This window comes from Phalangium opilio, unplaced genomic scaffold (assembly GCF_054372755.1).
Source record: "Phalangium opilio isolate 3A_F unplaced genomic scaffold, DU_Popi_V2 ptg000078l_1, whole genome shotgun sequence".
NCBI classification, from domain to species: Eukaryota; Metazoa; Arthropoda; class Arachnida; order Opiliones; family Phalangiidae; genus Phalangium; species Phalangium opilio.
Window position 1 is genome coordinate 2,506,175 of NW_028324186.1, and position 23,942 is coordinate 2,530,116.

General features: G+C 37.3%; 2 protein-coding genes and 1 long non-coding RNA gene across 3 annotated transcripts in view; 1 reads left to right on the forward strand and 2 right to left on the reverse strand.

Annotated features, from left to right (window-relative positions):
* LOC149655007 (uncharacterized) overlaps nucleotides 1-23,942 on the reverse strand; it is a 573,911-nt gene that overhangs the window by 67,063 nt on the left and 482,906 nt on the right. The window lies entirely within an intron of this gene.
* On the reverse strand, nucleotides 8,436-10,467 carry LOC149655008 (uncharacterized). Its single transcript, XM_089844958.1, has 4 exons — nucleotides 10,330-10,467; nucleotides 10,178-10,264; nucleotides 9,458-10,099; nucleotides 8,436-8,531 (listed from the first exon to the last, which is right to left on the reverse strand). The coding sequence occupies exons 2-4, from the start codon at nucleotides 10,259-10,261 to the stop codon at nucleotides 8,436-8,438; spliced, it is 822 nt and encodes a 273-aa protein (XP_089701084.1). The 5' UTR covers nucleotides 10,262-10,264; nucleotides 10,330-10,467.
* On the forward strand, nucleotides 17,074-23,236 carry LOC149655009 (uncharacterized). Its single transcript, XM_089844959.1, has 2 exons — nucleotides 17,074-17,167; nucleotides 21,708-23,236. The coding sequence occupies exons 1-2, from the start codon at nucleotides 17,074-17,076 to the stop codon at nucleotides 23,234-23,236; spliced, it is 1,623 nt and encodes a 540-aa protein (XP_089701085.1).

Genomic DNA, 23,942 nt, shown 5'->3' on the forward strand with positions numbered 1-23,942 from the left:
CGCCTTTGTGTACTGCACGGAAGTGGATATAGTACGTGGGTCATTGGAAATGGCGGTGGCATTTTATGGGTGGCCTATTTTGTGATTCGCTGTTTAGTCTGGAATGACTGAAGTAAAGAGACCACTCGTTTATTTAATCTTGATTTATTCAATTGCCCCCCAGCTTAAATTAATTTTAGACATTGCAAATTTTTCCAACGACACATCTGACGCTTTTTGGTACGTCTGCCCGTAGCAGTTCTTCTAAAATAGAACCATTATACAGGTATTGGCTATACATTCCCGTTGTTGGCATGCTTCTACACATTTCACGCCCTTCAGCTGAGTAAAAGTGCAAAACGTTTGAAAGTACAACGATTGAAAGCTATTGAAATTGTCTAATAGTTTTAAACAAGCTGGCTACCCGGAATAAAGTCGTTCTTTACTTTGTTGGGTACTTCTTGTTTTAGGGGCCAATGTTTGGGAGGGCATATATAAATAACAAAATAATGTACATTCAATGTTCTTTGATACTTCCCATTCAGTTGGACCCAATAAACACGCTCCTTCATTATTGATGGACCTTTCAAAAACACAGCCTGTATAATTGTTAAAGGGATAATTTTTGTGGGCTCGTATCATCGTAACTGAATGTCTTAGACCATATGTTCTTTGACAATTTGAACTCTGTTTGACCCAAAGAACACTCGCCCTTGGCATATTTCTCAGGAAAAATCTGTAAATGCAGTCCATTTTTTGTGGTGGCTAATATTCTACCAGACTCCTTGGTCTACCTTCAATTACTAGAATTTCTTAATCTGGCATAGGCCTAGCCGGTTTTGAGAAAGGCCAATAATCAGAAGTATTTATTTTGATATAATTAAAAAAATTCAATTCAAACTGTTTATATTATTTTTTTTGTTTTCGTTGCGCATATAATTTTATTTTGGTACACATAAACTATGGTTTGATGTTTTTCTGGGGGTTCACAGCGCGGTGTTTGTCTTCAAATATAACATGCTGAAGTGAGGACGTCCTGTGAGTGCCGCTTTTCGTAGCCATTTTATGTCCTGATAGTTAATCGCACCATCTTTTTGCGACGGATTGTCTTTTAATCGAGCGTTGTTTGAAACACGGACATAGTTTGTAACAGATTTCACATGTCACAACGAGGCATGCCGGCATCAGACTAACGAGTAACATGCTGAACAATAGGCGCACTTCGCTCTCCTTATCGGCGTAGTCCATGTCCTGAACGTTGTTCTCCGTCGTGACGCATTTGGTGTTCATCCACGCGTAGGCCTTCTTGATAGCTTCGTTACACAGGCACGCCGAAGCGGCGAACCGCAAACTGCATACGCCACACTCAGAATTAGTCAAACAAATTATTAGCAGACGTGCTACCCTAGCACTTTCTTATGGTTTTTATTGGAGAATGATGCCAAGCGACTATTGGTATTTGTGATATGGGTTAATCACTCTGTATGTGAATCTCATTTAAGGGGACGAAATACATTTTTGTGGCTACACTCCTGACCATTTGACAATCAACTGTGCAAGTCGGCTTTAATTATCTAACACAGGGCGATGCACACTTACATCCTATTTATTCCGCGCATTGTGTCCTTGTCAATGGAAAGGTTTCGTGACAAGAATAATCCAACTGCATCCGTTTTCAAGGGAAAAGGTGATTGGTACAACAAAGGGCCGTCATCTTTCTTTCCGCTTAATTCGTCTTTGCAAAATTCATTTAGTTCAGCCACTTCTTCCTGCCAGTCGATGTAAACTAGTTCGCCTTTCACCACTTTCTTGAAACGATCGTAGTCCATATCATAAGAAGCCCTTTCTCGAATTTTCTCTCCTTCAGTTCCGGGTATTCCCTAATAGAGAACAACGTTCAAAACTCATCGTAATGTTCACTAGCTAAGTCACAGAATTACTTTAAAAAAGTCCCCCATGGCGTCCGAGAAAGCAGCCGCGTACTTGAGGTTTTTAACTTTCAGGATATCGCTTAAATGATTCATTATAATTTTTTGTCCCACTAAGACATCGGCAGTAATATCGCACAACACAAATATGTTTAGGACAATCAAAGTCGCGAACCAGATATTTAGCAAATGCTCCGAAACGCCGTGGACAATTTTCACCGCGAAAGCTTAAATGAGAACGCGTAGAGAACAACAATAAGTATACTGTTGATAAGAATGGTAATTGTGTACTGTTTCCTTACTTTTCTGAAAGAGTGGTGCAAAAAACATCCACATGTAAGATCCAAGTTTGTTCGACTTTTCAAAAGCCTTCGTTAACGCCGAAAGAACCAGAATAGCCAGAAAAACTAATCCAATATACTGGAAATGGAATCCGGAATTAAATCAAAACGCTAATCAACTAATCGAAATTCTGAGAGAGCGGTAGCTCCCTTCATACTGCGTTTAATGTATAAGGGTGGTTTTTTGATTGGGTGGAACTTTTTTCGTATTATGGTTACCGTTATGAAAAAAATCAGGGCCTTTGATGTGTGGTTAAACTTTCAAAGAGATCCTTCCAATAATTTTTCTTGTAGATAATAAAGTTGCTAAGGGTAATTTTCATTTCCATAAAATTATTCAGTCATTTTGGCAAAAAAAGGTAAATTTTCCCATAGGAATAACATGGGAAATGTTTGCTGTGATAGCGAAAGTTTCTCGACCATTTTTTAAAGACTAGGTCTGAAAACGGTTTTAAATGAAAGGTATAACACGTTTTTGGTGCCATCCGAAGTTTTATTGAAAACAATTAATATAAGTATTACTTTTTGTACTTTTAAGTACATAATTAAACTTGCGACCTTTTTACTGTTGGACTTACGTGGTTTCATCCTGGCTAAAATCATAGAGAAACGTACTGTTGGACTTACGCTGTTTTACCGCTAATAGAGCAAAGTTTTTTTTAGACAACGCGTCGTCCGCTCTGCCTATGCTCGAGCTTAAGGCGACTTATTTCACTTTTCGCACTCATTTTAGTGTATATTCTAAAGCTACCTAAGAAAACAATAAACAATGGCCAGTTTTTTCCAAGATTTTTAGTATGTATTCATGTCAAAATGAAAGTTCACTAAATTTTTCACAAGCGCGAAATTACAAATTAAAGGCGCGAGGATTTCCAATATATGGTCACGTATCTATTAGATCAATGCGCTATGTATACAATATGTTTCGAACACCGAGTATCTGAAAGTGGGAAAATCGCTCGTGTTACGAAGAAATGCCCGATGTTTAAAGATAGAGAGCCTCAAGAAAAAGATATCGAGTATCAGAATCAGGTGGAAATTTTGAAACGATTCATATTACCTAGAAGTACCATTATTTTGGAGGAATTAGATGATGGACTTTTATTTACCCGATTGGGTCACGGTATAAATCAACCAAGAGCCAAAGCCCCGGAAACGGATTCACCGGCGCCATTGTGTTTAGAAGAAAAAGCTGAATTTTACGGAAATGACTTTATAAAATACATACAGCAACAAATGAGTAAATTCGGTACTCCCGATAGTTTTTATCATGAACATTTACCCGTTTTATTTCCAAGTATATGTTAATGTAATCTTCTCTAAAACGTAGGAAGCGATTAAGGTTGCTCTCGGTGTAGTGGTTAGCGCGTTTGTTCGCCAATCAATAGATCGCGAGATCGAAACCCGCTCTAACCATCACATCGAGTTCAATCTTTTATTTCTAAATAAAACTGGATAACGTGTAAATCCTCATTCATTTTTAAATAAAGTATCAATTATGTCGGTCAATTCTTTTTTCGTTACTCTGTTAAGTGATAAAACTGATGAATATCCCGATAATTCACAATCGTCTTTCACGTTGAAATTAGGTAAACCAATTATTCTTTCAAACGAATGGGAAATTGGTTTATCGGAAATATTAACACCGAAAATTTCAACCGTAATAGACAATACCTGTAACTCTTTCGAAATACAGGTACCTGAACGATATTTAACGAATGATGGCTGGGACATTAGAAGAGTAGAGTTAATACCGCAAAAGTACGAAGGTTCGAAAGATAAAAATGGAAACGCCGTATTTTTTTCAATGCAGAATAAACTGGTGCGTGACTTAACCGTTCAGCTTGAAAAACAGAATTTTCCCGTGAAAATACAGGTTATAGATATGTCAGTCCCGACTGGGCCTCCTATCAAGAGAGTTAAATTATCAGTCGATGCCGGTCACCAGGCCAGGCTAGCTCCTGGCCCTCTGGCTCAGGTTTTAGGATTCGAAACGGACGAGTACATTACTGGGGAATACATTTGTCCCATTCCATTGTCTCAACAAGCTAGAAATATTACGATAAACTACACCAATAATTATATCGAGATAAAATTGAAAAAAACTTTAAAACTTCAAAATCGTATGGTAACGGTAAAGATTCCTGAGGGACCCTATAGTGTCGACGCCCTATTGGAAGCTATGAATAGAGCGATACCCGAAGCTCATCAATCTCGGTTTAATTTCTCGTTAAACGATAACGGTACCCTTCGAATAATGACTGATAAGGAATGCACCGTGCTTTTTAGAGGCGTTCGTAACAAATTAGGTTCTATGTTAGGATTCGGTGACCAAACTAATCGTCTATTAGGGTCTGCAAACGCCAACTTCAAACCGGATTTAGTCAGTCAATATTTATACGTTTACACTGATCTGATATACCCCCAGTTTATAGGCTCTGGTTTCAAACCTCTTCTACGCGTCATTCCCACTAAAAACGATACGTCGGAGAAAATTATCACATACGATACTATAGACTATTATCCTATAAGATCCAACGAAATTGAAACTATCAAAATTGATATTAGAGACGAAGCCGACGCTCCTATATCCTTTATATCGGATCGCATCATTATCAAAATTCACTTTAGACGACATGTCTCGACCTAATAGGTACGTGTTCTATTATCAGGAACAGTTCCTTTTATCTCCACCAGGTGTATTAGTGCAGAAAGGATTTGGTTTAGGAGGCATTTTTAGAGCTTTGATGAGAATGTTAACTCCTCTAGCGAAACCAATAGCTAAGAGCGTGGGTAAAGAAGCTTTAGGACTTGGTGGAAGGTTTATTCAAGATATGAGCGCTGGAGAAGAACCCAAGAGAGCGTTCAAAAGGAATCTAAAAATAGCGGGCTCAAATTTAATTCATAAAGCGGGTGATAGTCTGGCTAATTCTCAGTACGGGTCTGGTATTCGACGGAAACGTCAGAAGATACGAAAGAAGAAAAGTAGATCAAAGGCCGATTTTTTATCGTAAAACAAGATGGCCCAATTCGAAGGCATGATGGGGGAATTAGACCTATTCGCGACCACCCCCCTTTGAACGCTAACATTATAACTAGTAGCGACGAAAGTTATCAACCTTTAAGCTCCGTAACGGATAGTGGACCTTTGGATTTTTTTGTCCCTGGCACGAGCGAACATTATATCGACCTTTCTAAAACTAGGTTAAGGCTGAAGGTCAGGGTGCTTCATTTGGACGGCACCGACGTACCAGCGGCTGAAAAAAAAGTAGCTCCGGTTAATCTTTTACACGCCGCCCTCTTTTCCCAAATATACGTCTTTTTAGGAAACACGAGCGTTCAGTCCCCTAACCAAAGAGCCCCTTATATCGCTTATTTCGAGAATTTATTAAACTACGGTATAGATGCTAAAGAAAGCCAACTAAATCTAGGCTTATATTATAAGGATAATCCGATCGATCCCGATTCCGCCTGGGTGGCAGCCAATAATAATCTTACTACCAATGGGATATTAAGAAGAGCCGAGAGAGCCAAGATATCGAGTACGAAAGCTTTATACGCCCCGTTACACGTTGATATTTGTCGCTTAAATCGTTTCCTATTGAATAATGTAGACGTTAGATTTAGGCTTATTCGATCTAAACCAGAGTTTTGCGTAATATCGAAAGAAGCCGCTGATAAGAAATATAAAGTAGTTATCGATAATGCCTCATTATTCGTTAAAAGACTAAAAATAAATCCCGAAATAATGTTAGCCCACGCTACGGTATTAGAGCAAACCAGCGCCATCTATCCTTTGAATCAAACAGTCGTGAAAACCTTTTCAATTCCAGCTGGAATGAACGACGTTAATCGAGAAAACGTCTTCTTAGGTAAAATACCTCAAAGAGTAATCATAGGCCTAGTTCGAACCTCGGCCTTTAATGGTAATCATTCTTTAAACCCCTTTAATTTTGAAACCTTCGATCTTAATTACCTATCCGTCAACGTCGGTACTGATACCTATCCTTCGGAAGCCTTTACGCCTGATTACGAAAACAATCTATACACTCGAGAGTACATGTCGTTATTCACCTCTTTAAATACATACAGAAAAAACAAGGGGAATTTTATCACGTACGAAGAGTACAAAAAAGGTTACGCTTTGTACTGCCTAGATTTAAGCCCGGATGAAAATGCGAGGGCTAGTCATCTTTCTTTGCCCCGACAAGGAAATCTACGTATCAATATGAAATTTAAAAACAATTTACCACACAATGTCACGTGCATAATTTATTCCGAATTCGAAAATTCTATCATGATAACTAGGGATCGCTCGGTGTTATTTAATCCCGAGTAAAAAGACTCTATATAACCTCTGATTTAAGAAGCATTCCCTCATAACCGGTTAGAGATGAATCAAGTACACTACCTATCGGAGAAGCAAAACATTTACGTTGGAAGCGGAATTCTTCCCGTCTTCAATGTCAAACGACTCGATACTAAAACCGAAGCGTCTTTCGACAGTTGTATTTGGAATAGTATATGGACTTTTGAAGCGGATATTGACGCTTTCTTTAACGGAATAACGGGACGATTTCTGACTTGGTTAGTTGACGGTACTCAGAGAGTTAAACTAGAATGCTTCGTATGTCAGAGAGGAAAAATAGTTGATATTCGTCAATATATTAGAGGGTCGAATAATAGATATAATATTCTATTCTCAACATCGAAAGGATTTTCATTAAATAAGGACAGTTGGTTAAGGTTAAAGAACTTGAAAAATGTCATTGGTAGCGAATTAAAGCGAAAAGAAGAGGCCAGAGAAATAATGAAGAAGATTATCTTGGACAGTTTGATCAATATTTTATTTAATTTCACTGATTCGTGCGAAAATATCAGCTGTCATAACGAAATCGCCCACGATATCACTTGTTTACCCACGGATACTAATTGGAGCGAGAGAGTGGAGAAAAACCTAATTAGAGCTATTCCGTTGCTTAACTACAAAAGAATTCTAGAATCCTTTGTCGAGGAATACGGAGATTACGAAGACGACGTCTCAATTTTATTTAACGATATTCTCGGAAACTTTGTCGGTCTAAAAACTGAACTAATTTACGGTTAAAAATAGATATCACTCTTATCTCGCGTGTATTGGGTCATGGATTACTCTAAGGCGTCTGAAAATATTCCGAGAGGATTTGAAATCGTTGGAATGCGTTACCTCGGAGAAGAGCAAAATGAATTTAATATCGAAATTACTCGATAAACGGTGCCAAGGGACCAGGAGATATTCGCCAGAGAACAACCACTACCGAAGCTAATGTCCTAAATGATCCAGTGTTTAATGACGTATCTATTTAAAATATATTCTTGGAAATTTTGTCGGTCTAAAAACAATGTATTGTTAATTTTTAAGTAACCGAATAAAATATAAATTACTCTTATTGTTGCGTTTCCTATACCTACGTTATATATCAATTTTTTTTCCCTATTTAGAAAATATTCCAGAAAATTGTATCTCTCCCTCTTATATAATACCCTACAACTACGTTATATTATCAGATATCATTTTCGATCTTGTTTAGAAAAAATGTCTCTCTCAAACGCGTACTACGACCCCGAAAATCCCTCCTCTTTTTCCGGATTGGATAAATTAATGAAAGGAGTTCCTCAGTCTTCGAGGAAAGAAGTTGAGAGTTTTCTATTAAAACAACCCACCTATACTATTCATCGTTATCGTCGATTAAAGTTTCCTCGCAACAAAATTACAGTGACATCTATGGATGAGACTCATCAGGCTGATTTAATAGTTTTAGATAAACTTTCCAGATACAACAAGGGTATGAAATATTTGTTAAGTAATGTAGATGTTTTGAGTAAATACGCCTACGTTATACCTATTAAAACAAGACTTCCGCGGAAGTTATAAGAGCTTTCAAAACAATACATAAAGATGTTGTACCCACGAATATAAATACGGACGCAGGCTCTGAATTTTTAGCTAAACCAGTTAAGCAATATTTTAAAGTGAAAGGTATTCATCACTACGTAGCTTACGGGAATAAAAAAATTGCGATCTGCGAGAGATTTAACAGAACGGTTCAAGAGAAAATACACAAATTCATGACTAGCGCGGATACTCGTAGCTATCTGAGTGCGTTTCCAAAAATAGTTAAGGCTTACAATCCACTCGATACACCGCTCAACGGGTATCGCACCAGTCAATGTTAACGTACAAAATGAGCATAAGGTGTGGTACCGTCTTTTTGGTACCATTAAACCTGGGACAAAACCAAAGCTAAAAGAAGGTGATTTAGTAAGGTTGAGTAAATTTGAAAAAACCTTTTCAAAGGGATATAAAGGCTACTTTACTAAAGAGATCTTTATTATTGATAAGGTTTTATACCGTAATCCTCCAGTATACGTCGTTAAAGACAAAAATAACGAGATAATTAAAGGAACGTTTTACGAATACGAACTATCTAAAGTGTTATGAATACGTTACAAATAAATCAAATATTATCATGCGATCAGAGGACAAAACCCTACTATCTAGGTACTTTTCCTAGAGACATGCTTCCCAGGAAACCTAAAAAGAAGAAATTTTGTTTTGTTCTGAACACGGAGAGAGCCGAGGATCCTGGGCTTCATTTTGTAGCCATTTACGTTGAAAACGATGAAGGTAATTTTTTCTGCAGCTACGGGCAGAGCCCGGATACGTATAAAATTAACCTGGTTAAATACGCGTCCAGATGGATCTATAACGATAAATTAATTCAAGATATGTTCTCCCTTTGTTGCGGACCTCATTGTATATTCTTCCTTATTCAAAGATGTCTGGGAAATTCGTTTCAAAGAATTCTGAAAATGTACGAAACTAAAACGGAGATTAACGACGCCATATCTTTATGGAATATCTGCCTGCACTTGTTAAGACATAGATATGAAAAATGTAATCAATAAAATATTAAAGTTGTAATGTTTAATAATCAGATACATTTGTATTGAATGCGAGAATAAAAATATTTATTATTCGATTATAATTTTTTATATAAATTGTAATTATCATGCTTTTATATATAATCAGATACATGATTTTTTATATACTCAAATACATGCTTTTATATAATCAGATACGTGTTTTTCAATATAATGAGTTAGATGCTTTTATATAAAATGGAATAATCATTATTAAGGTTATTTTTTTGCCTTTCTATAAGTTACCCACTCGATCTTAGATTCGGGCTTTTGAAGCTCTTTCAAGCTAGCTTCGCGATCTTTTTTTATTTTGGCTTGTGTAGGGTACGGTTTTGGTTTCGTAGATGGACTTTTCGCGAGTCTTTTTTTCGGCGAAGTCTCATCGTTAGGGTTAAGTTTCCGGAACTTTGAACCAGAAGCGCCCTTCGTTGATAAGGCCTGTTGAGACGCCACGGGCTGATTCGGTACCATGGGTGTTAAAACTGGCATACTCGGCGTTTGAGACGTCCCGGACTGTTTCGGTACCACGGGTCCCATGGGTGTTAAAATTGGCATACTGGTCGTTCGAGAGAGTGACGCTGGCGTAGTAAACGATATCGCCGGTGTTTGACCCATTACTGTACTACTCATTATAGGCTGTGGGGTAGTCAGACTCGAGGAGATATTAAAAGGGATACTTTGGGGAGGGGTAGCGACATTAGTAGGGACATTTTGGGAGGGGGTAGAGATATTAATAGGTATATTCTGGATAGGGGTTGGCCACGATGGAGGAATCCAAGACGAGGATGAAGGACTTAGAGGCTGTATTTTACTCGACACTCCGGGTGCTGGAAAAGACGAACTCGTTGTAGGTGGCAAGATAGTAACGCTTGGTGGCTCCGCTAAACTCTTTAAAGATAAATATTTCTGAAGAGTTAAAAGGTACTCCTTCAATTTTTCCTCGGCAGAACCAGGTTTTCTCAGTACCTCTTTAATGGCGTTGTCTAAACTGTTAACTTCCTTTTGATTGTCCGTCAGTAAAGCCGCTGGTACTAAAACGCACTTTTTCATTATCTAGTAAATACCGAAGCTATTGTCGGTATTAACATTGAAAGCAACGCCGGCCAGAATCCTCCTACCTGTTTAATTAACACCTGTCGCCTCTTTTTGTCGCTTAAACCTCTCTTGGATAAATACCTTATAACGTTTTTGTAACGTTGAAGTCTTTTCTTTTTATGTCGATTCAATGGAATACCTCCGTTCTTCAAATTATAACAAATACCGCTTATACAATCAAATTGGGGTCGCGTACACTTTGATATTAAAAGTTTTCTTTGTTTCACACCGCTTTTACGCAAGAGATTTAAAAAGGGTAATTGGTTCCTAACCGACACGGGTAAAGGCATGTCTCGAAATGAGGTTAAATAAATTGAGATTTATATTTTATGGATTATTATTTTCTAACGTAGATTACCATCGGTCCTTCATTAGGGAATATATTGGACCTAAGTCTTAAACTATTATCGGTACTTTGTTTTAGATCTATTAAGATATAAGAATACGCTTTTTCGGTACACTCTTCGTACGCTTCTGTTAGGCGTTTGGTGTCTGTAGGAAAAAGCTGACGACTCAAATAGCGAACCTGGTTATTATCCCTAGGATTTTTAAACATAACGATATAAGAACAGTTCAATGATATATTTCTAGAATATTTACCTGGGTTAAAGACATTTTGAGACAGCAGCACGATGCTTAAAGATAAATGATGACTCCCGACACAAAAAAGATCACTTATAAACTCCTGTTTGGTACAGGTGTTAGCTAGATCGTCTAGGATTAAAAGATTATTTATTCGTTTATCAAAAAAATCAGAATCATTAGGAATTAGTCCATCGTGGAATTCAATAGGTAAAAAGAGTTTCAGTTCATCAAAAATGTCCTGATAAACACTATAGCAATAGACTATTCTATCAGGAGGTTTGTCCATGATAATGTCTTTATATTTGAGTAAATTTATTACCCACGTTGTTTTCCCCGAGCTGCTTGGGCCAGCCAGTAAAATGGTCATCGGTGTTTCTAAGCGGAGGCGATACTCTAACCCGTTCTCCATTTTTAAAACGTTCTCTAATATCGTCTATGAACTCGTAGTTGACTCGATCTTCGTACGGTATCACTCTCACTTTAACAAGGTGGGAAAACGTGACCCGATGTTTAGTGGTCCGTTTTCTCATTTGACGTGGCAGACGGGTCTTGATGATTTAAATATCTTTAACATATAAGCCCAAAAACTAGATAAGGAAGGTACTTGCCATTGGAACTTTACATTTTTGAAGAATAACATCAATTTTTAGGGTACCCTCAAGTATAAGATTACGCTTAGACTGCGCCACCTTTTCAATACTAGCTAGTAACCGATCAGAAGTTAATTCATTTATAGCCATGAATCTTAAATTGATAGGGTTCTCTAAAGCGTCAGAGCTCAGGGCGAATCTTATTAAATTATATTCTTCAGCATTTTGCGTAACATGAGTTATGAGAGACTTCAAAATTTGGGAAAGTTGATCGTGAATATTTATTAATTTAAGTTCTTCTAAGTTGCGGAATTTAACGTTATATTCGGTTGTAACGCATCTATATTTCCTAGATACACGGTTTGATGTTTTATCTATCGTATAATATAGCTCTGGTCGAAATTTAGTAGCTAAATCGACTGGTTTAACCTCATCGTCTGACCCTGAAGTGTCCGACGATGAAGTGTCCGACATTTTTTTTAGCGGGAAAAAACTTCAAATCTATATTTCTTTCCGAAAGTAAATGAATACCAATTTTCCCAGAAATTTAATGATCCAATGATAAATATTTAGTACTCACCAATCTTAAAAACTAGTTGATAGTATCGTTATTTCGACACGAATGAATTTCATCCGTTAATGCCGTGCTTTTATATATTTTAACCGTTAGAACTCACCTTCTATTTAGATCTTGGAACAATGTTACGATTAATATCTTCCCCGATAAAACCGTTTTCGAAGAGATGATTAGAGAACCGTATGGGAAAAGGAAAAGGCATGGGCGTTACTAACCAATAATAAAACCCAGGCCTTTTCCTTCTCCTCAATGGAACCTTTTCTGCTTACGAGGCTCAAACCGTAAAAATGAATCCATTGTTAAGATATTTAAATAGCACCATGTTGGAGCGGAGCCTGTATGTGATTAACTGTTAGAACGCATCTTCTATTGTAGGTCTTGGAACAGTGTTACGGTTAATGTCTTCCCCGATAAAACCGTATTCGAAGGGATAATTATTTGAGGGACTATGCCAATCAGTAGTTTGTTCGCAATCGTCAGCATCTTTTAATGAGAATAATGGTTGTAAAATGCAGTTGGAACACCAGCTTTTATTATAGTTCCAGATATAATTGCGTAGCACGTCTTTACTATTAACCTGATAGTGATCAGTTACTTGTTCATATTTAGCGTTTAAACAATCGTTTAAACTATGATGAAAATAGCAAGCGGGACATATTCGTCTATAATTTTGCGGGCAACCACAATAGCATATTTTTACGTAATATTGGTAATGTAAATGATTTTGTTCATTTGATAAGAGAAATGGTGGCGTTTCTATCCGGTTGCGATGCACTAGTTCAAATTCTTCGAACGTTAAGGGACTGAATTCGTCGAACACTATTTCTCTCTCTATAGACGATTTTGATATACTTATATCCAAATCTTCGAAAGTTCCAGGTGCTCGATGTTTATCTACTTCGGCGGCTTTAAAAAAGACTGATTCTACGTGTCCCCAAAAGGTTTTCGGTATGAAATTTTTTACATCGTTAAAATTAAAATATCTTTTAATATGAAACTTATATTTAAAAACATGCATCAAATTATTTATAGCGATATCTTGTAAAGACGTTACTTTAACGTCTTCTATTTTTTGTTTTTTTCTCGGGGATTCTATTATATTTTCTTCTTTCATTTCGGTCTCTTACTTTGATTCGCTGTATAAAATAACTATTTCCCTTTTACTAAATTTTCCAGTCCATTTGAAAAGTACAAAGTACTCACCTTTTTATAGAAATGTGTTATCGCAAATTGTTACTAAAGTATTTTTTCGGTACGAATGAATCTCGTCCTTTAAGTCTGATCTTTTATACTAAATGAGCGTTGTCTTTTCTAGCTTTAAGTCAAAAATATCTATCCTTTAATGTAAGGGTATGAATAGCTTTTTCTGATTACACTTAAGCGGAGTCATATTACTTATTATCGCTACTGTGGGGGTATGGATTCAATAATATTAATTTTTTAAACCCTCAACCATATCTGCTTCTCTTTAGTTTTATCCAACTAGTTCGAGTGAAACCTTGGGTCAAGATTAAACTTAGTTATAAACAATTTATAAAATTTTCCCATCGCCGATGAACGCCTTTATTTTTTCATCATTATATCTGTACATATACAGTGATATTAAATTTCATCTTTTATTTTTCCAAGTCTTCAACCATATCTCTTTATTTTATCCAACTTGTTCATTTATAACCATAGGGCTAAATTTTGTTATCGACAATTTATAACTAACTTGTCCTATCGCCGACAAAGGCCTTTATTTACGTTATTATATATGATAAATAGGGATTCTCTTCAACACAGCGCTGTCAATACCATTAAACGTATTCGCGACATCTTGTTTAGTCAATTTTCTGATAGTAATATCTTTCTAGCGCAATGACCGAGTAACGGATAATATGTAGGAGTAAAGAAAATCGTCTCGAGTGAAATTCGAGACGTTAACAGATTTTGAATCGTTGATACGTCACTATATAACGCATACTGTGTAAAAAGATCTCCATTAGAAGTCACTGCTCTCTTCAAGGCGAATAACCGAGATAAAGAGATCACTCTCTTATCAGACAAACTCTATCTGGCGATTACGTCACGACTAAAGAAGTTCACGCCCCTTAACCCTTTAACCAATTAAAAAAGACCTAATCAATTGGCGACCCCCACTCTCGACCAATAAACGAACTCAGAGAAACCCCCCCCGGATAAAAAACCAGTGTTCACCCCCGCTAGACTCACGCGAGTATACACGCGCGAGTCTAGCGCGCTAGAAGGCTGGCGACCCAATTAAATGACCTAATTTCCACTCCATATTTTAGGTGGTTCACTACTCAGCTGCCAATTTAAAACTTTAATTTGACCTAAATTGACCACTTTTATAGACATGTTACAGGTCTGCAAAAGTGATGGAAAAGTAGAAATTCAGCTACCAACTTAATACTGTAATTTAACCACATTTAGAGAGATATTGCAGGTATTCGAAAGTAGGAAATTCTACCTGCAATATGTCTATAAATGTGGAATAGTTACAGTTTTAAATAGGCAGCTGGATTTCTACTTTTCCATCACTTTTTCAGACTTGTAACATGTCTATAAATATGGTCAAATTACAGTTTTAAATTGGCGGCTGAATTTCTACTTTTCCATCACTTTTTCAGACTTGTAACATGTCTATACATGTAGTCAAATTACAGTTTTAAACTAGCATCTGGTATTTCTACTTTTCTATCACTTTTGCGCACCTTTAACATGTCTATAAAAATGGTCAAATTACAGTTTTAAATTGGCAGCTGGATTTCTGCTTTTCCATCACTTTTGTAGACCTGTTACATGTCTATGAATGTGGTCAAATTACAGTTTTAAATTGGCAGCTGGATTTCTGCTTTTCCATCAATTTTGTAGACCTGTTACATGTCTATAAATGTGGTAAAATTGCAGTTTTAAATTGGCAGCTGAATATCTACTTTTCCATAAGTTTTGCAGACCTGTAACATGTCTATAAATGAGGTAAAATTACAGTTTTAAATTGGCATCTGGATTTCTACTTTTCCATCACATTTGCAGGCCTGTAACATGTCTATAAATGTAGTCAAGTTGCAGTTTTAAACTAGCAGCTGGTATTTCTACTTTTTCATCACTTTTGCAAACCTGTAACATGTCAATAAATATAGTCAAATTGCAGTTTTAAATTGGCAGCTGGATTTCTGCTTTTCCATCACTTTTGTAGACCTGTTACATGTCTATGAATGTGGTCAAATTACAGTTTTAAATTGACAGCTGGATTTCTGCTTTTCCATCACTTTTGTAGACCTGTTACATGTCTATAAATGTGGTAAAATTGCAGTTTTAAATTGGCAGCAGAATATCTACTTTTCCACAAGTTTTGCAGACCTGTAACATGTCTATAAATGAGGTAAAATTACAGTTTTAAATTGGCATCTGGATTTCTACTTTTCCATCACATCTATAAATGTGGTCAAGTTGCAGTTTTAAACTAGCAGCTGGTATTTCTACTTTTTCATCACTTTTGCAAACCTGTAACATGTCAATAAATATAGTCAAATTGCAGTTGGATTTCTACTTTTCCATCACTTTTGCAGATCTGTAACATGTCTATAACTGTGGTCAAATTACAGTTTTAAACTAGCAGCTGTTATTTCTACTTTTGCATCGCGTTTGCAGAATCGCGCTGCATATTTCTGCTAGTACAGACAATTAACAGATAATAAACAGAAAATGTAGAAACGGCAGACAATTTGCAGTTTTGAAATTTTTGTTAAATTTTCGCGTTTTTCGAGCTGCAGAAAATGTAGCCTTAATGTATACCTATTACAGCGTGGTAGCGATAAAAAAGTGCGTATGCAGATGAATTACAACCTAAAATTTTTGTACGGGTTGGGGAAACTTTCTTTGGTGTAGTTTTCCTTCCAGGAGTCGTTTTAGCTGAACTTTGAGCTTTGTTGCTTGACCTTGGAGTCTTTGGATTCATTTTAACTGGACTTGGTGTCCTCAAATCCTTCTTGGCCGGGCTGGGAGTCCCTGAGCCCTTCTTGGCCGGGTTGGGAGTTTTTGAAACCTTCTTGGCCGGGCTGGGAGTTTTTGAAACCTTCTTGGCCGGGCTGGGAGTCTTTGAAACCTTCTTGGCCGGGCTGGGAGTCTTTGAAACCTTCTTGGCCGGGCTCGGAGTCTTTGAAACCTTCTTGGCCGGGCTGGGAGTCTTTGAAACCTTCTTGGCCGGGCTGAGAGTCTTTGAAACCTTCATGGCCGGGCTGGTAGTCTTTGAAACCTTCTTAACAGGGCTGGGAGTCTTTGAAACCTTCTTAACAGGGCTGGGAGTCTTTGAAACCTTCTTAACAGGGCCGGGAGTCTTTGAAACCTTCTTAACAGGGCCGGGAGTCTTTGAAACCTTCTTAACAGGGCTGGGAGTCTTTGAAACCTTCTTAACAGGGCTTGGAGTCGTTGAAACCTTCTTAACAGGGCTGGGAGTCTTCGAACCCTTCTTAACAGGGCTGGGAGTACTTTTTCTAGATCTTGGTGTACTGGCTGTAGAAACATCTGAGCTACTACTTAAGTACAGATTCATTGAACTTGATCCAAGAGAACAAATACTCTTATCAAGGAAAACTTGTAAAGGCAAAGAGTTCCTCTTGGGCGATGGGGTTTCTGGAGAGCTACTACTTAAGTACAGATTCACTGAACTTGATCCAAGAGAAAAAATGCTCTTATCAGAGGAAACTTGTAAAGGCAAAGACTTCCTCTTGGGCGATGGGGTTTCTGGAGAGCTACTACTTAAGTACAGATTAATTGAACTTGATCCAAGAGAAAAAATACTCTTATCAGGGAAAACTTGTAAAGGCAAAGAGTTCCTCTTGGGCGTCGGCGATGGGGTTTCTGGAGAAGGTGAGTTCTTCATTCCGGGTGACAAAGTTTTCCTTCTATTAGCAGAGGCTGGTGACTTAGTTACCCTTTCTTCCAGTATTGGAGTAACGTTAAAACTTTGTTTCCTTTTAGCCTGATGAACTCTTCCAGATGAATCAACCATGGGTGAACCAAAATATTTGGGCGGTTTAGAGACTCGTCTAGGCGTGGTTCCCTTTATGACAGGCGTATTGGCGGGAAGATTCAAGTCAAAACGTTCAGGACTAAAGTAAGGTCCAAATGAAACATTCTTTCTTCTTGAATTTACTTGTCTAACGGATTTTGGGGATTTGATTATCTTCCGTTTTTTAGTTCCAGTTGCGGGAGTTTCAGGCTTAGGGGATTCGGATTGACGCTTTTTATTTTGATTGCTTTTACCACCCACTTTTACAGCTGGTGAAGATACTCTCGATATTCTACTTGGTTTTAATGCTATGGCTTAAGGACGCGGTGTACGAAACGCGGAAGCTGGGGCTTTAGGAGTAGAAGTATCCTTAGGGGTTTCCAAAGATGGTCCTAAAAGATAAGAACTAGTACGGGGCTGAAATTTTGTTTAATTACATATATAAATGCTGTCGGGGCAAACCTTATTTGAAACCTTACCGGAGTACTAGGTGTGCATGTTCTAAAAACAGAGTTGGGTGGGTATTCAAAACGAAAAGATCTATCAGACACAGTCATGATATCCTTATGATTGATATCAGTCCGGCCATTAACTTCTACGCCATTAATCAATGTTCTATTATAGGCATTTACAGAAACCCTCCCATCATCTCCCACAACGATAGCGCAATGTTTTTTAGAAACATTTGGTTATTGTATATGAATATCGCAAGAGTGATCCCTGATTAATTATCAGATATTACATCGACTATTTACGCGACTACAAAGAAAAATTAACTCTTAACATACCTTCCAAACAAACATAACTGGGCCATGAGAGGGAATGTGGTCCCATCAACACCAGTTCGTTTAATTTTCACAATTTTTCCGTACAGCGACAAAATTAGCTTCAATATTAAATTAAATTAGGGAAAATAAGCCCACATAGAAAAATACAATCCGCGCCTAAATTTTAAACGGAAAACGGACGGACCCGGCCCGGGTCGAAAAAAAAATTATCCCGCTCTATCTCTCTCTCTTGTACAAAACGCTGCCCTCCTAAAGCGAGTAGTCCACTTGCGTAACGGTTTCGTTACCGTTTTAAGTTCCTAAATCATCCGAAAGAGGGCGCCCATTATCTAAGTCTAATAGCATCGTTTAAGAAACGCGTTCAGATGGCGTTCTGTTCGTAATTTAAATAATGTCAAGTTTCAAATAGAGATCTGCGTAATGTAGGAGCGTAGAATTTGTGAGTACATAAACAAGGCGATTTAAAAATTTAAGATTATAAAGCGTCAGTTTAAAATTTGGTTTTTAATTGTATAAATTCTTTTAAAATGTGCCGAACAATTTGATTCAAACCAGCTGTGAAAGTACTGGTGATGGACAAGGCTTAGCAGTGGCGGAAGATGAAAGTTAACTTTTCAATGAGGCTTTGATCGAATTAGTTAACAATTTCCAGTTTTATATGACTCGAACCACTCAAACAAAATACCAAAACAAATGCTTGAAGCAAAGGCACTGGATTTTTCAATGTGAAGGCCAATTTTTTTATTTTTGAGATAGCAGACGATCGGGAGACGCTAGGAAAATTAAATGGACGCGCGATTTTTCAAACGATGAAAATACGGCCCTATTTGGATACGTGACGTTACGTTAACCACGGATGTGTATTGAAAAGAGCTAGACCTTATTTGTCCACAAAAACGGGGTATGAATTTTGACCTTCCCTCCAAACCTAGGCGAGCCAATGTAAACAATAAAGATGGCCGCGAGCTACGAACGTTCAGGAGGGTTAAGCCTCGGTCTTTTGTGTGTCGACTTCCGAGTGACGGGAGTTTCTCAACGGTTTGCAAATCTTATTTAAATTTTTATTTTTACTATTATTTCTATTTATATTAATTATAATATGGAAAATATTCAAAGAATTAAGCCCGGAAAGAAGAAAACGGACGCCTTCTTTAAAACACGTGACGTCAGAGATTGTTTACATTGGCTCGGTATGCGCGAAAATTGTGCGTGGAGCACTAGTACGCTTATGTCTAGGCCCTAGAGGCCTAGTCTCTACTCCTTCTACAATACACATCCGTGGCAAGGCTTAGTGGACTACTTGCTTAAGCCTAACTCGACTTACTTGTTGATTCGCGCAAAAAAGAAATACTTAAAATTAATACTTACTCGTAACGATGCTCAAATCACGGAGGATTGCGATAATAACTTCATATACATTTAATACGCGACATAAACCTAAATTAACCGCGATTAAAATTCTCTACCCGCGGTCTTCTATATCGCGAAAAAACCGTTAAAACCTAAGCTTAGAATGTCGAAACTCGAATACTCCATAGCGAAGCGAAAATTTCAAATGGTAAATGGACTATAGTACGCGACGCTAGGGGACCAACCAATAAGAAATCGTCTTAAAGCTACGTGGTATTGAAAATTTTGCGCCAAAAACACATACGCCACTATGGAGTAATAATAAAGGAGACCATTCTGGATAATTTATGGTAATAGTAATGAAAAGGTCCTAAAAAAGAATATTAATTAATTTCAATGAATAAAAAACACGTGGAAAATTATATTTATTCACGTGATTTGTAGCTGCTTTTTATATATAGATATTTAGTTGTTTTTTTTTCATATATATTTTTCCCTTACGACACTTTTTTTTGCCACTACTTATACTTAAAGGAAAATTCCAACTTATCTTTTTTTCTCCGTAAACATATTTTATATACCTTCCAAAACATGAAATCGAAGTCTAAAAAATTTTGAAATCGCTTAAATTATTTTAATTAATTTAAATAAGCCCGCCGTGTACCCCGCCGTTTTGGTTTATGACGTCGAACCCCCGGGTTCCACCATTGGATCTTAATAATAGCCAATTGCAGGCACAATCGCCAAAATGTCGACTGCTTATAATTAATATAAATGTATCGGACTTGCGACTAAATGTGCGACTCTTTTTTTGGAGGCGGGTTCAACCGCCTCTTTTATGATTGGTCGATTTATCTTAATATAGTAGTGCTTTTACGTTGGTCAGACGCGGGCATATGCCGATATAGGGGGTGTTACTGTAAAATTGTCAAGTGAAGGTCTTTGCGGGAAGTAATTACAGAGCGTTAAGAGCCGTTTTTCTCTTACCTTTTTCCATGGAGTATCTTTACTGGATTGGTAATGAAAGATGCCTTAAGTGTAATAATATTGCTCCATGTTGAGAGTCTGTACCTAGCTGTCTCTCGCGCGTTGTTCTATTGCTAAATTGGACATGTACCATTATCCTTAATCCATATAAACTTTATGGTTTTGAAAGGGGTGTGCAGTGTGTCTCTCTACTGATTTACTGAGGGGCTGTTCACTCGGTTCCTATAGATTCAGGCAGACGATAAAGGTTTTTGGCGGGAAATCGGGTTATTCTTATGTTAATCGTCGTTTCTCTCTTAGCAAACTAGTTCACAGGAATTAACTCTAGGTTTTAATTGTAGTTTTAAACGATAATGGAAAAAAAATAATTTAGCATTAAATGCAAAGAAGCTAACTGTAGCTTGTCTTTCAAAACCATTTCTAAATTAAAAATTCATTTGACAATTCGAATTTAAAAACGAAAAATTGGATTTTGAAAATTATGGAGGTAAATAGTAATACGTGTAATAAATGTTCCAGGAATAGTTACGTTAGATTACAGGTTATATTTTAGATTTTATGTTTTATTTTAAATTTGATGTTTTATTGCCTATTTGGGGATGTGACCACAAACTGATCACAGGTAGGCAAGGTTATAGGTCAGGTTGTGTAACAGTCCAATGTACCAAATCCATGTCCATATCAGTTTGCCGCGGCACCGTTTGAAGTTTTCACCTACATTTTGATATTGGTCTATTTTTTTGGTAGGGGGGGGCAATCGGTTTGCGCTCTTAATGCTATGAATTTCATGATTTACACTCATGAATTAAAATTCCCTTTGAAAATTTCGATTAAAGGGAGGGTGAAATAAAAATTCCAGTGATTTTTTATCGATTCTTCTACTAATTACAAGATCAGTCTGCATAGTGAAACATTCAGGAAATACCAGCACCGAATGATTTTAAAATTCAAATAAAGTTCAGATTTTAAGGATAATTTTAAATAAGGACCTACGACCAATCGCGTAACGCCCTGCCTTCCTCTTAACAAAATTCTCGTGTCACGTTCCGTGTTGAGTGAAATTTATCACGAGATTTGATAATCGTGACAATCGTGACGCGGGACATGGATCATGCCACGAGAATTTTGTTAATAAAAAGGCAAGGCGTTACGCGATTGGTCGGCGGTGAAAATTAAAACTTATTCCTGACATCTGAACCTAATTTGAATTTGAAAATCATTCGGAAGTATTTGCAGAATGTTTCATTATGCAGACTGGTCTTGTAATTAATTGGTAGAAGAATTGATAAAAAAATCACTTGATTTTCCACTTCACCCCTTTAAGGGCAATTAATCCAAGGGTCCCGGAACGTTCAGCCATCTTTTCCTTGTGCAACCTTGACCTAATGATGTTTTCTTTCTAATATATGGGGCAAGAAACTGCAATCATCTCCAAATATACCTAGTCGAATATTAGATATTAATAACATAATTTGATAAGTAGTTAAATTGTGACGTTCCTATCTAGCTTTTTTGTCTTGGAAAGTGGAATTTGAAAAAACGCAACACACGCAGTATTTACTTCGTAAAAATGGTAAACCAACTAAAATTGGCACTCCTGAATATTGGTATTGCAATAGAACCGGACACTATGAACCTAATAGTCAAAATCAACGACAACCGAAATCCATGGGCACTTGCAAAATAAATGGACACTGCACAGCTGCTATTCGCGTTATGAAAGTAAACGCGGAGGTTTGCAGTAATCATTACGACCACGAACTTCAGCTTTGCCACATCCAAATCCCAAAACCTGCGAGGGAAATGATAGCGGGAAAACTTACTAATGGAGTTTCAAAGAAAATAATTTTGGACGATTTACGATGTAATATGAAGGACATACAGAGAGAGCATTTAACTCTTCCGAAAAGTATCAATAACATCGGCAAAGCTTACGGTCTAAATATTACAGAGTGCCACACTGAGGATCATTTAAGCGTTGAGGCTTACGTTCAAGAGTATTTGGAAAAGAATGACGGCACCATTTTAATCTATAAGAAACAACACGACGAGAAGAACTTCACACCAGCAGACACCATGCACTACGTGGATTTAAAGCCCCCAGATTTTGCCCTAGGAATAATGACTCAGTTCCAAAGTAGTTTGCTGCAAGAGTTTGGGAAAAACATTATATGTTTTGATGCAACTCATGGCACAAACGCTTATAGTTTTAAATTGGTGACAGTTCTTGTTGTTGATGAGTTTCGTGAAGGTATACCAGTGGCCTGGTTGATTTCAAATAGAGAGGATGGAGAAGTCCTAAGCATATTTTTCGAAGAAATAAGAAAATCTGCGGGGATAATTGTACCTAAAGTCATCATGTCTGACAAGGCTCCTCAGTATTTTTCAAGTTGGAAGAAAGTAAATGGAGGGGAACCAAAAAGGTTGCTTTGCAAATGGCACGTGTATCATGACATTCGCAAAAAAATATCTATAATTGGGGACAAGGAAGTAGCTTCTTACTTATTTAAAGGAATAGCCATACTTATGGACGAGTTGCATCCGGAAAAATTTGAACTCATGCTTAAAAACTGTCTCTCGGAAATGGAAGAAAACGAAAAAACTGTTGAGTTTGGAAAATATTTCTATAACGAATGGGTTTCTTGTAAAGAAGAATGGGCTGCTTGCTATCGCAAAGGAAGCGAGATCAACACAAATATGTTCTTGGAAGCTTTCCACAAAGTTCTAAAGCATAATTACTTGGAAGGCAAGCAGAACAAACGAGTTGACAAGTGCCATTCCACGTTATTTAAATATGACCGTGACCAAACAGTACAACGCCTTATAAAGATTGAAAAGGGGAAAATAACGTGGAAGTCCACGGCGAACTTCAAAAGACACAAACACGCCATGGATTTGCCTTTGTCTCTCGTAAAACCAATCTCGCAATGCTCTTGGTCCATCGCGAGCGAAGCCACCTTGAAAGACAATGAAACGGACGCTAATGACGATCTGAAGTACATAATTACTAAGCAGCGAGAAATGTGTGAAAAATGAAACTCCATATGTGTTGCGTGCAACACGTGTATTCACCAATTTACGTGTTCTTGTCCGGATCGATTAATACACACAGTGATTTGTAAGCACATTCACCTATGTATTCGGTACCTTAATCAAAACACCATTGAAGATAAAGACTCCACTCCTAAAGTTTATAGTTACGGAAATGCAGTCTCAGAAAAAGGGTCAAATTATGTGAACAATGAAAAAGGTCCAACTGAAGACATTGATGAAATAAGCGTTCCTACAGACAAAACTTTCCTGATGAAGATTTTGGCAGAATCAAGTGGAAAAGAAAATCTCGAGTTGAAAAAAGAAGCTCTTAAGTCATGTCATTGATTGATGCCATTAAAAAATGTGAAAACAGTGATATTTTAGACGTAGTCACCAAACAGACCAGGTCATCTAAGTCACTCTTAGAAATTCAAACTGCCAAAACCAAAAAAGATAATAAAGCGGATAAACAAATGACAGAGTTCTGGGGAAGAACGTAATAAAAATACAGAATGTCCTCCATAATTAGTTGGCAGATAAACAAAAACGGTTCTTTTCAACAGTGAAGAAAAGAAAGACAAACAATATACGATACGCGAAACCAGATTTAAATGAAAAGGCCTCACTTGTTTTTTATTTGTCACAACCTAACAACGGAGCCAACAGCAGCAAAAATTCTGAATCTGAACATTCTTACTGCAGGTTCAAT